Source organism: Mesocricetus auratus, unplaced genomic scaffold (genome assembly GCF_017639785.1).
Source record: "Mesocricetus auratus isolate SY011 unplaced genomic scaffold, BCM_Maur_2.0 Super-Scaffold_100009, whole genome shotgun sequence".
In the NCBI taxonomy this organism is placed as follows: domain Eukaryota; kingdom Metazoa; phylum Chordata; class Mammalia; order Rodentia; family Cricetidae; genus Mesocricetus; species Mesocricetus auratus.
This window is the reverse complement of record NW_024429193.1, coordinates 58,463,083-58,476,225: the sequence shown is the minus strand read 5'-3', so window position 1 is coordinate 58,476,225 and position 13,143 is coordinate 58,463,083. Positions and strand designations below refer to the sequence as shown.

General features: G+C 43.8%; 1 protein-coding gene across 9 annotated transcripts in view; it reads right to left on the bottom strand.

Annotated features, from left to right (window-relative positions):
- LOC101838805 (myomegalin) overlaps nt 1–12,890 on the bottom strand; it is a 188,589-nt gene extending 175,699 nt beyond the window's left edge. For 6 of the 9 annotated variants that reach the window (XR_001197344.3, XM_021235421.2, XM_021235422.2 and 3 more), the window contains exon 1: nt 12,374–12,881. Coding sequence is in view for 8 of the 9 variants with exons in the window: in XM_021235421.2 (XP_021091080.2) it covers nt 12,374–12,804 (431 nt within the window). In the remaining variant the exon portion in view is untranslated. Of the gene's footprint in view, nt 1–12,373 lie in introns of all 9 variants that reach the window. The other 3 variants (XM_013123790.3, XM_040752165.1, XM_040752166.1) reach the window with 2 other exon arrangements.
- Between the last annotated feature and the right edge of the window lie 253 nt (nt 12,891–13,143).

The window sequence follows — 13,143 nt, the reverse complement described above, 5'->3', positions numbered from 1 at the left end:
TACCTGCCCATTATGCATGACTTCCCAGAGATTGACACCTAACATTCTCTGCACACTTGGTTGGGAGGACAATACACCTAAGTGCCCATCACTTCACTGATCACTGTAGTTCATTCCACTGACTTGATTGGTCAACAGGTCTCTTCCTTGTCCCTCACAGTGCCCTGCTCATCTCCCTAACTCTGAGTTAGGCTATCCTTTCAGGACAGAGTGAATTGTCCTAAAATCAAGGACACATTTTCTTGGATACTTTTCCCATTGAGAGGTAGATTACAATTTCTCACTCTTCAACTTATATTAGCTTGAGGAACTTACTTAACTAATAGACCTCTGTTCAAACGTATAACTGTCAAGGGTAGGTCAATAAGAAGTCTCCCAGATTAGAAATCAAACTACACTGCTAGATGAACAATGTGGCAAGGCCCCAGACTATGAATAGAACAGAGGCTTAGTGGAACAAAAGAGCCAGCAGCTCCCATTGCAATGCCATCAACTGGACAAAACCAAACAATTGCCCATGTGGCCGTGATGGGAGGTACACCTGTCCTCTGAACCATATTAGAATTATTGACCCCCCTAAACAATAATCTAAGAAAACACTTACTGTGTTAATCTTATAAATGTGAGAATAATTTGCTAAACAACAATAAACAGTTGGAATTGAACTTGATATCTAGAAGTGAGGTGTTGTAACTGAACAGTGACTGTAATATACAGATGCAGCAGGTGCCGGCAGGCCTTTGGGGGAAGGACCTTGAGAAGCCTGATGGAAAGCCACGAGGGCACTGAAGAAACTATTGCATAGGACCGGTGGGGGGGGAGGGAATAACCTGTATTGTGTATTAGCAGAAAGAGTATATAAATCAGTATAGAAAACAGAAAATGTTTGAGGATGATCAGGTAGAGTTTCAAAAATGCTAACAGGCTTCTTCTCCAACCAAAATCACTAACAGGCTTTTAAAAGTCATATTGTGATAAAGTGTGTACAAAAAAGACTAGTTTTAAAAAAAGAGACATCCTGCTTTTTGCTTTGTTTTTGGAGACAGGTCTCCCTTAATGGCTTCAAACTCCCTGTGTATAAGTAGGAGCCACCATGGTCAGCATGGGCCATTCAGTTTTTTGAGCAGAGTTTAGAGGCGTGTGAAGAGCCAGGCTTGTTAAATAAAAACCAAACCAAACCAAAACAAAACAAAACCCAACCCAACTGTTTCTCATCTTTTCAGTCAGTGAAAGCTTTCAAAATGAGTAGTGGCTTCAGCCAGGTGGTCGTGGTGCACACCTTTAGTCCCAGCACTCAGGAGGCAGAGGCAGGCAGAGCTCTGTGACTTCAAGGCCAGCCAAGTCTACAGAATGCGTTTCAGGATAGCTAGGGATACACAGAGGGATACCACTTCCCCGACAAAAGAAGTGGCTTCAAGACAAAAATCAAATCTAAGATGTGATTGTTAGACCCATGGAGACCTCCAAAAATATGTAAGGAAGAGCCTCATCTGTCCTTCCATTTAAACAAACAAAGAAGTTTGTAAAAACCTGACAGGTCCATTTTCCCACATTAGATATAGGGGTAGACCAACTGAGTAAAAAGGCACATTTTTGGAAAGAAATGTGGGTGTGGCTTTTGTCCAGTGGAGATAATTATAAATTAACTTACAAGACACCCTTTCAGCTCTTCAGGGAATGGGATCAGTATGGGCTGAAAGGGATTAAGACAGCACAGGAATGAAAGGATTCTTGTTAATTCCTTGACATTGCAGTACACCAACTATTTACACGGTACATATCTATCGTCTGTGTTATTGCTTGGATCTAGAATGCCTCCTAAGGGGGCTGGAGAGATGGCTGCTCTTGCAGAGAATCAGGTTGAGACCCAGCACCCACATGACAGCTCATAATGGTCTGTAAGTCCAGTACCAGCCCATCTGGAGCCCTCTTTTGGCCTCCATGGCACCAGGTGCACAAGGCACCGACATATGATAAAACACCATATGATAAAACACATAAACGATTTTAGGAAAGAAATAATGACAAGATAAAAGTCTGTGTGCATTTTATACACACAGAGTTTGAGCCCTAACCATTCTGATACGGCGAGTTGGATCTGTGGATATGAAATCTGTACACACAGAGAGACAAGTACACACGAACTTTCACGTGGTGAAAATCTCTTCTAGCGGAGTAGATAAGTTCAAAACTGCTACATGTCTTATTAGCTCCAGGGAGGACCTAATGGGGAGAACGGTGACCTGGGAGAAATGGTTGGCTCTGCAGGAATGGAAAGTGCTGCTCTGCAGTAGCTGAAGCCTGGCCTGGGTGGAGGGGGTGTGGTTAGAAGACTACACAGCAGGTGAAGGGGCAGCTGCTGGACTAGTGGCTCTGTAGTCCAGCCCTGGAATTTTGGTCAGGCTATTTACAGCGTGTTTATATTCTGTGAAATAAGGTAAATGACAATAAATAGTTGACAGGTCACTTTGAGAACAAAACAAGACTGTCTGCATTGAATTGATTGCTGGGTGTGTTTTAAAAATTCAATAAATCATAGCCTTTTAAAAACTGATGATCACATACTGCACAGGATTCCTTGACTCTAAAATAGCAGTTATAAATTAATTTCAGTTCTGCTACAAGTTGCTCCCTAGGCCTAGGCCAGTGATCACTAATTTCCATTTATCAGCTTCCTGCCTTATCATAAGACAAAGCTCTGAAACTGAATAAGCAGTCTCCCTAACTTCCTTCTCCCTCTGTGTTTCAGGAGTGTGTGTGTGTGAGTGTGTGTGTGTGTGTGTGTGTGTGTGTGTGTATTCATAACCACCCCCTTCATTGGCTAGCCTTGTCTGTCAGCTGTAACAAAACCTCAAAGAAGGAAATTAAGAACAAGCCTTCAGACAGCTGGTGGTAATTTACTCATGAAACTCCAGCCCATCCTTTCAACACCCACTGTTTATGCGCATCCGATGTTGGGGGAGGGGGAATCATGCAAGACATGCAGTATGTAAATTTCTCAGAGGGCTTTGGAACAGTGAGAAAAGACTTGTGTGATTTCTGTGTAATTCTCCTTGTTTTGAGAATAGATAATAAGCCTTAAAAATTGTGCAAACTGCTACTATGGTCAATGAATACATTTCTGGAAACAGAAATAATACTGACATAAATTCCTATGGAGCTTCCAAGCATTCTTGACAATACACCATCACTAAAGCCTGAGTCCTCTTCTAGGATGGGGCAAGTTGCCCTAAGCAGACATCAAGCAATCCAGGCTAGCTTGGGACCCATGAGGAGGATGTGTAAGTGGAATGCCAAACCCCTGTTTAAAGCTGAGGCTGGATTTTTTAATTAAAAAAATTGTTGGGAACAATATAGTCACGTCCACCCATGGTCCTTGTCTTTGAATGTAGCCATCTGCTACCATATCTCTAAGACAGACAGATGCTAGAAAAAAGGAAGGAAGGAAGACACATACATACATACATACACACACACACACATACATACATACATACATACAGGCATGCATACATACATACATGTGTAACCTATCTTTGGTTTTAAAAAATATTTCCATTTGCCAGGCGGTGGTAGTACACACCTTTAATCCCAGTACTCAGGAGGCAGAGGCAGGTGGATTTCTGTGAATTTGAGGTCAGCTTGGTCTACAGAGAGGGTTCTAAGACAGCCATGGCTATATAGAGAGAACTTATCTCAAAACACCAAAAACAAAAAACTAAAACAATATGTATTTCCATTCATATTTTTTCTCTACTTCCGAGAAGAGTTGCAAAATAGCACAATAAAATCTTACAGATCTTTACTTGACTGACCATTCATTAGCTGGTTTCCACAGCATTTCCCCTCTCCACACATTTACACACAATTATTGCTGCTATCCAGATGACTCATTTGGAAGCACAATGTGGACTCTTCACTACTAAGGATTTCACTATTTCTTAATACTAATTAAAATTATTAAGTATCTGTGATTTCACCCCTTCCTCTAGGGCAGCCTTTGTCCCCATTAAACAGAAAACTTTGTTCATCTGAAGTCCCTGAAGCCAAGTTCTTGACAACTAACTATCAGTAGCTACCCCTAACTGGCACTTTGCTCACATCTGCATAATCAAGAGGGCTCATCAAATAGTCACTCCAAGACAAAGGCGAAGCAGATACAAAGACAAATTCTCTCTCCCACACTTAGAACTGCTGGAAGCCAATTTCTTGGCAGTTTAAAACAGCTGGGTCCCCCCCTTCTTTCAGCTGGCAGGAGTTCAAAAACATCAAGGAGCAGCCCCAGAAAGCTTTACACCATCAAGTAAGTTCTAATGAGAAAAATCGCACAGCCTGCATGCAGTTGCCCCCATTTTCATGCTAGCCCCACCACTGCTGTACTTCATAACAAGCTTTTGGCACTTCTAACCAAAAGAGGAACAAACCTCTAACAGTCATTTATCCTGGATATGAGTGAATTCTATTCTCCTATCAGTCCGATGAAGCAAAAGTCAATAAATGATTCTTTAATACAATATTTTAGAAAGCAAAACGAATGCTAAAATTTTTATGATGGCTGGGAAGATGATTCAGTTGGCATAGTGCCAGCTGTGCAGGCATAAGGACCTGAGTTCAATCCCCAGCACACGTGAGAGACTCTGCCTCAAAAAAACTAAGTGGAGGACTCCCAGGGAATGATACTCAAGATTGACTTCCGGCCGACACACACGCATGTGCACTCAAGGACTCATTATGAAGTAAATTATGGGAGGAAGTACTTTCCTTCCTCCTAGCTATGGCCTTAGTTATTTATTCCTGGATGGCATGCCAAGATGCACGGTTAGATGGCAAACCCCTCTCCTGTGCCAGGCTCCACCGACCTTGTTAGCCACAGCTCTCTGCCTGTGAGTTGTGAACTGTCAGGCAGCAGATGGCCCTTTTAAGATTCCATAAGGTAAAATAACTGTGCCTGAAAGAGAGAGAGATCAGCCGGTTCATGGCTTTTGGGTGATCCCTGGAAACCACGAAAAGATGGAAAGAGAGAACTCATTCTGGGTATGCTCACCTTCCTGAGGTTCAACTCAGAAAGGTGCAAATTTTTCCTTCTGTCTTTTTCTTTCAGATGTTGGTCAGAGCATAAATAGGCTTTTAAACTCCCTGACTAACACTGTGGCTTTCCACACGCCTTTTCCTACACTCCCCCCCTCACCTTGTAGCTGCCTGCCACCCAGTGGTTGGCCTCTGTGCTGCAACATGGCTCTTGTTAACTAACCTCTCTTCTCCATTCTCCGCCTCCCTTCCGGCAGCTGTGAGAATTACATCTTGCCTGTCCTAAGGTGTTCCTTTTCAACTCAATCTTCTGTTTGAATCCATTCTTGTATTATTTTATTAACGAGACTAAGAACACTGAATAGGAAACCCTAGCTTCCCAGGTATCATATGGCGGCTCCACTGGAACTCCCTAAGCTTTCTGGTGACACATTTCCTAACTTTTAATTCTTGGCACAAACAAACAAACAAAGAACCCATCCTTGGACCCTTAGACTACATCACTCTGACATCCACATACATGCTGGGGCACCTCCCACAATATGAGACAAGGCTAGTTAGTTTGACCAACTTTTAAGTTTCAAATCTCAACTGCAAGTAAGATGATGGAACAGAGAAGGGAGTAGGGGTGGTCAGAGAGAAAGATGAAGTTACTTCAAAGGCAACCATTAAAGTAACTAGAATGTGGATGTTTGTTGTTATCGTTGTTTTAGACTTGTTTTGTTTGCTTTTGAGAAGGCATCTTGTATAACTTAGGCTGGTCTCAAACTCCTCACCTTTCTGCTTCCACGTCCTCAAGTGCTAGGATGACAGGTGTATGCCACCACTCTTGGCTCTAGAATGTCATTGTTCATGATGCTGTCTTTTAAACACACACACACACACACACACACACACACACACTGAACTTCAAGCATTTTGTCTGTACCACTCAAAAAACAAATCTACTTCACCTTGACTCTTATGTCACATGACAAGAAGCAGGCCTGCTTCCTTCATGCTTTATACACAGGCTATAGTGACATAGTGACTTCTAGCTGATTAAGACACTTCCAACCTGGAGACTCTCCACTTTTAACAGCTGCTCATCCAAGGTATCTGGATGCTGTGACAATAAAAGTCACCCACAAGTGACCCCTGCTGGCAGAATCTATCTTGCTGCTGCAGATATATTTCATTTGGCCCTTTCTATTCCGTGTAGTTGAACTATTTTTACAAACTCACACCTCATCTGTTGTATATGTTTTTGCTACGTGCCACACTTCTATAGGCATTTTGCTTATCTTCTAGTGGTGGGGCATCATAGACCTGTCTTCCTGCATCCTTATCAATGTCTGGTTCGTAGGGCCAGCATTCTCTGGTATTGTGTTTGATTCTTTTACCTTTGTAGTTTTGTTTGTTTGTTTGTTGTTTTGAGGCAGGATCTTTGACCTTGTGTCCCTGGATGTCCTGGAACTCTCTACGTAGACCAATCAGTCTTGATCTTGTGGCAATCAATCCTCCTTGTCCTACTTCTGAATTCTGGAATTGCAGACACGCACTACCATGCCTGGTTTTTGTGCCATTTCTCATCCACCCTCTGTGTAGGGCACTGGATCATAGCTCCATGACTTAGCTTAAGGAGGTGGACTACTGGCCACGTGCCTGGCTATCCCTTTGCCAGATTCTGCTCTCAGTTTGCCTTACTGAAGTATGTATAGCTAGGAGCTCATTCGACAGATACCTGGGTCACGCTCTTCAGCTCAGTCCTATTTTTCCTGACCTCACTGACTACCAGCTCTAGCTGTGAGACAGAGTGGACAGCCCAAATAAACTCTTTCTTTCATAAGCTGGTCCTAGTGCTTTGCCACTAACACAGATGCTGAGAAGGGAGGTTGCTTCTGCATGTTCTCTAGGGTAGCTTCTCCATGTCAACATTCCTCCCATTGGTTCACCTTCTGCCAGTTGGTGTGGGAGAGTGGATGCGTGGTGGATGTGGGCACAAGATGGGCTAAACTGTGAATGCATGTGCCTATTATTCTGGGCAGGAGGCCCCACCCACTTTATTGTCTGAAAAGTGTCCCAGATTCGCCTTTGAAGTTTTTATTAACCCAAATAAAGTACTCTGATGCTTTTTGATATATTCTCAGTTGTTTCCATGCCCACTTCTTTTTTTTTTATTTTCTTAAACAAGTCATTCAATTCTCTGCGATGACCTTCATGGGTTCTGCTGTATGAATTAGAAAGTAAGTCCTTACAAGGTCAGATTTTGTAATACAGTTAACTGTTTTAAAGCCAGTGGCCTATTCAAATGAATGCCGACTGGAGGAAAGGTCATTTTTGTCTAGGTTTTAGCAAAGGATTTTATAGTTGATTTTTATGAACTCACGGTTATGTTTTGATTCACTTTTTAAGGAAATATAGACTTAATGGTATTTCAAAGGAAGTGTTTGTAAACATAGACAAAACAATAATTACTCCAATGTGCAGCACATGGACATTTAGCACACCTGCCTGTTAATCATGAAGTCTACTACTCCATAGCTGTGTGACTGCGTCAAACTGCTTAACTTTTTATTCAATTGGGGGTAATACTTAGTATCATTCTTGCAGGGTCATAGTGACTACTGAATGCTTATAAGGTGCACAGCACAGCACCTGGCATGCCTCATGTACTCAGAAACATTATTTATAGAGCAGAAAGGCAGTTCGGTGGTCAAGAGGACTTGCTGCTCTTCCAGGGGACCCAGGTTCGGTCCTCAGCACCACATCATGTCTCACAGCCATCTGCAACATTAGCTCCAGGGGATCCTATGTCATCTTTTGACATCCTTGGGCACAGGCGCGTGCGCACACACACACACACACACACACACACACACACACACACACACACATATATATATATATATATGCAGGGAAAACACTACTCCTACACATAAAATAAATAACTTTTTTCCTGTTTTTTTGAGATGGGTTTCTCTGTGTGGCTGTCCTGGAACTTGCTCTGTAGACCAGGCTGGCCTTGAACTCACAGAGCTCCACCTGCCTCTGCCTCCCGAGTGCTGGGATTTAAGGTGTGCACCACCACCCTTTGGAAAGCTAAAACATCATTGATAATTTAAATTATCAAAAGCTAATGGTAATGACTGGCTGTACTGCTTACCATGGATACTGATACAGTCATTACAGAGTCTGTTTAGAGCCTGTGGGGTCAAGTTTTGGATCAACTTCTGAAACTGCTTTAGCAAGTAAGACTCAGAAAGGAAGTGATTTGAAGGGATTGGAGTGTCACCTGGAGACACCTTCCCTCTGTCTGCTACTGCCCTCCCGCCATGAACACATCGACATTTGGTCATTGTGTGAAGCCCAGTAGGCAGGTACTCTGATACTACAAAGGGTCCTCACCAGCTGTGCTGGCTAGTTTTATGTTGGCTTGACACAAGCTGGGGTCATTTGAAAGGAAGGAACCTCAATTGAGAGAATGCCTCCATAAGGTTGGGCATCTTCTTAATTAGTGATTGATGGCGGTGGGCACAGCCTGCTGTGGGTGGTGCCACCCTGGACTGGTGGTTCTGGGTGTTCTAAGAAAGCTGGCTGACTGGGCCATGAGGAGCAAGCCAGTAAGCAGCACTCCTTTATGGCCTCCAATCAGCTCATGTCTCCAGGTTCCTGCCCTGTTTGAGTTCTAGTCCTGATGTCAATGACGAATGGTGACCTAGAAGAGTAAGCATAATGGATTCTTCTCTCCCCAAGTTGCTTTTGGTCATGGTGTTTTGTCACAGCAATAGAAACCCTGACTAAGAATTCGAATGACACTTTGTTTTTGTTCCATCTTCTACCCTCAGCCTATAAGAAGCGGGAATTAGGCCTTAGCTAGTGCTAAATTAAAAAAAAAACAACAAACAAACAAAACCAAAAAAAACAAACAAAAACTAGAGGAATCAAGCACCATTTCATATAAATACTCCAACAATGGAGTTGTTTCTCTCCATCCCTTAGTTATCTACTTTATTGATTTTGTTTTCGGTATCTTGAAAGAACTCCCTTATCCGCCAGAAGGCCTAGGTCTACATTCTTCTCATGTTCACATATATCGGAAGACCACTCTTCCAGGATCCCCTGAAGAATCTCATTTGAGATTTCCTACGGGTACCAAAATCTGTAGAGCTTAGAACTCATCCACAAAAATGGCTTTGAATCAGCATGTAACCTGACCCCGTCCTTCTGAACACCTTCATACTGCTAGCTGCCCTACATCTTCTAGTACAGTGGAAATGCAATTGATTTTCATAGTGTACTGGGCCTCATTTGTATTGTTTTCACTGGTGTGATGTTTTGCTTTGGGGTCTCTTTGACCCACAGTTGGCAGAACCTCCGGGTCAGAGGGTCAAGTGCACTTGTTTCCACCATCTCTCTTATTTTTTTCACTCGGCTGGTCCATGAGTGCCTTCCATCCTAACTGAGAAATCCTTAAACTTATCCTTTTCCCCACCTTCTCACCACTGCGGGCTGAGCTTGGGCTCTTGCTGCCTCTGCCATGAATTTCCGTCAACGGCCTTTCATCTCTTCACTCGCCTTATTTAGATGCATCTCCATTTTTGTGACTCACACAAAAAGTGGGTCAGACCCTGTTTCAACACTCGCCATGATGCCAAAGTGGCCAGGGAGGGGGAAAACGTAAGCAATCTCTGTTCCTTGACCTCAGCAAGACATCATAAACTTTTCTCAATACTGGTTCAAAAGGAAACAGTTTGTGTAATGTGGAGGTTCTGTCTCCCAGCCTGAGAAGTGCATGAGAAATCTAGGGTGCTTCTACGGAGTGTTGGTGCCATCTGAAAGGGTTGGTTGCACGGGTCAGGAGTGGATTCTCTATGCCAATTCTACATCTCTCTCCTCTAGATGATTCCAACCCGTAGGTAAGACTGAAAACTAGTTTACAGTGTGAATAGAGAATTGAAGTAACAAGGTCTGCTGTGGGTTTATTCTGAAATGTCCCTCCTCCAGGCTTATGGTTTGAGGCTTGTTTGGAGGCCATGGGGCTGTTAGCTTTAGAAGGTGGGGTCTGGTAGTGGAGGTAGTCACCAGGCAGGTAGATTTTTGAAGGTAGTTCCCAGGCATTCTCTGCTTCCATGTAAATGACTCCTGCAAATGTCTCACTGTCACAGGCCGGGTCACACTGCTATGACTGCAGCACCATGATGGACTACAACCCTCCAGATGAGCCGGAATGAATTTTTTCTCTAATATGTTGTTTCTGTAAAGTATTTTCTTTCAGTGACACAAAACTAACACAGGGTCTGGATCCATTCTCCCTTTCCTCTGACAGAAATTACTAAAAACTTGGACAAAGAAAAAAAACCACATGAAATGATGATTTCCAGGTGCTGCAAATTGAACAACGTAGGACAGCATCCCCAAAGAATGAGACAGATCAGAGATTATCTTAAGATGAGGTTAAAGAGGTTTTTTGCTAAACTCCATCATTAGAATCACATTTGATATGTCAAAAATTACAAATTATGAATAAAACAAGTATAGATAACTGGTAGCTCAAGCATTTCCTGCCAAAGATTCGTCAACTGGGGTCCAGTGTCTCTGGTCCCTGTTAAAACTCTTTCCAACATCTGTGCAACCAGGTGCCTGTGTTCCGGGATAATTACAGCAAGAAAGTGATCACTGGCTGCTGTTTCCTTGATCTTGGACCTCTCAGCTTCCTGAGCGTGAGGAAATAAATCCCTGTTCTCAATCAATTGTCCAGCCTTGGGTAACATGTTCTAGCCCTGAATGAAACACAGACTAAGAGCCTTGTCATTTGTAATTTAATCTTCATGGTTAACACCAACTGATTCAGAGAAGAAATTAGCTCATATTATTTATTTATTTATTTACCAGGAGGTATGTTGTTGAGACATAAATTTGCTATGTGTCACAAGCTGACTTTAAGCTCACTACACATATATGGATATCAGGGTGTGGTGCCATAAGCCTGAGCTATATAAGAAGGCCTTACCGCCATAATTTAGAGAATCATATGCTAGCCCTACAAATTTTTATTCTTAATGACAGTGAGAAAGATTCCTTTATGATGAGTGCTTATTTCTTTCCAGAAAAAAATCAGTTATTAAATAATAATGGGCAAGAAACTTTGAATGAATATACAGACGTTTCTGGTCAAAGCACATTCACATTTTAAAAACATAATTACATTTGGGCTAAATTTTCACTTTATATAAAAAATGAATGTTTCTTGATTCATTCTTCAATTTCCAATGATTTATTATATGTTTCGTAATAGAACTGTGATCCTTTTAGCTACTGTATAATTGGATACAGAATTTGACTGCATTTTCTTTCATGAACAAGGATGGTATGATGAACAAAAGTCCCTTTGAATAGAACCCCCTCTCTAGTTCCCAAATACTGCAGACTTTGGAACATGCAATACAAACCCTACTTATCAGCCTTTTAAGGTCAAACCTCTTTTAATCTGAATCCCAGTTCCATTCATAGGAAACTGAGGCCTAGAAAGGTAAAGTGATTTTTTTTAATTATCCCAGTGAGACAAAGGCAAAGACTTGAAACCACTATTGCCTTTTGGTTTGAGTGTTAAGTACCAGCTTCCCACGAAGGGAAAAAAAACTAAATGCCTATGACAAAGACATGCTTACTTAATAAATAGCAGCCATACAATCTGTCCCTTCTCCTGGAAACATTAACATGACAGATTTTCATTTTGCTGTTGCTACATGAAGAACACGGGGCCTAATTTGCTGGGTGTGTTCTAGGCCAGGGCCGAGGAAGGGTCTGGGTTCAGATGGAGCTAGCTCCCAGAGCATCCAGCCAACACACCCAGAGCATCCAGCCAACAGGCCCAGGGCAGGCTCCAGCGCTGCAGAGGAGGAAAGAGCCATCACCAACCACTCTGCTGTTTTCAGCTAAGGCAAATAAATATATGAGAAAGAAGAAGCTAGAAAAATGCAAAGATGGGGTCCCTGCGAAAGCCCCTAAGTTTTCCATACTGGCCTAACTCCTGAGTCATCCCTGGCTCAACCCAGCAGGCATTGCCTCCAACCTCACCTGCACCAGCTCTGATAAAGCAAAGACCTTAGGGTAGAGAGCCGGATTCCCGTGCTTTCTCCTGTACATCAGCATCACACCTTTCTTCCTGCTCTACCCAGCCCTGTCTTGCCGATCTTATTGGGAGCCCCCACCTCTTGCGTGCCCGCCAAACCTTACCCAGCAATTGTCACTGGCGACAACCTCTCCTGAGAGTGTAGATTTCCTACCAGGATCCCAACCCTGTCTAGCACACAGCGCACCGCAGCTTCCCCGGCTCCAGCGGCAGAAGCTGTCCATAACTCACCTCATCCAGGGTGCTGCCGAGGCTGCCTCCTCCTCCTCTGCAGCCACCGCCCAGCTCCCGGCCCGCTCTGGGGGGCGCCGTTCTCGGCTGGGGGGCTGCCACTGGGCCTGGCGAGGTGCATGGTGAGCCCAGCACGGCGGCGGCGGCAGTGGCAGCGGCGCATGGTGGCAGATGGACTCGCTGTCCGTGCGCTTCATGGGTCCCGGGCCTGGGCACTGCGCCCTAACTACAGTCTCTGCTTGGTTTCCCTTGGTTTCACCAGCTGCCCGGGCGCATCCTCCCAGCGTGGATGAGCATCCACTCCAGATGTTGCGGCTGAGGCGGAGACACGGCAAGGTTCGGCCTCCCGAGAGGCTTCCTGCCAACTGCTCCGCCCAGACGCTTTTGGTCCCTCCGCTAAAGACACGTAGCTTCCCTGCATCCTCTAGCATCTCCGTTTCTCTCCATCTGTGACCTCAGTCTGTCAGCCTTGTCATTTCCAGACCATGATGCCTTTTCGTTCTATGCACTCCAATGTCACCTTCCCCAGTTTCTACGCTTAAAGATGTCCCTGACAGGCGGGCGAGATGGTCTAGGGTGTGAAGGCACTTGCTGCTAAACCCTATGATGTGAATAGCTCAACCCCTGGACCCATAAATCCCGGTACCCACATGATAAATGGGTTATCCTCTGACACACACACACACACACACACACACACACACACACACACACAGTAAGTGAAATGAGTGCTTTTAAAAGTTCTTCCTGTTTTCACACCTCTACCTACT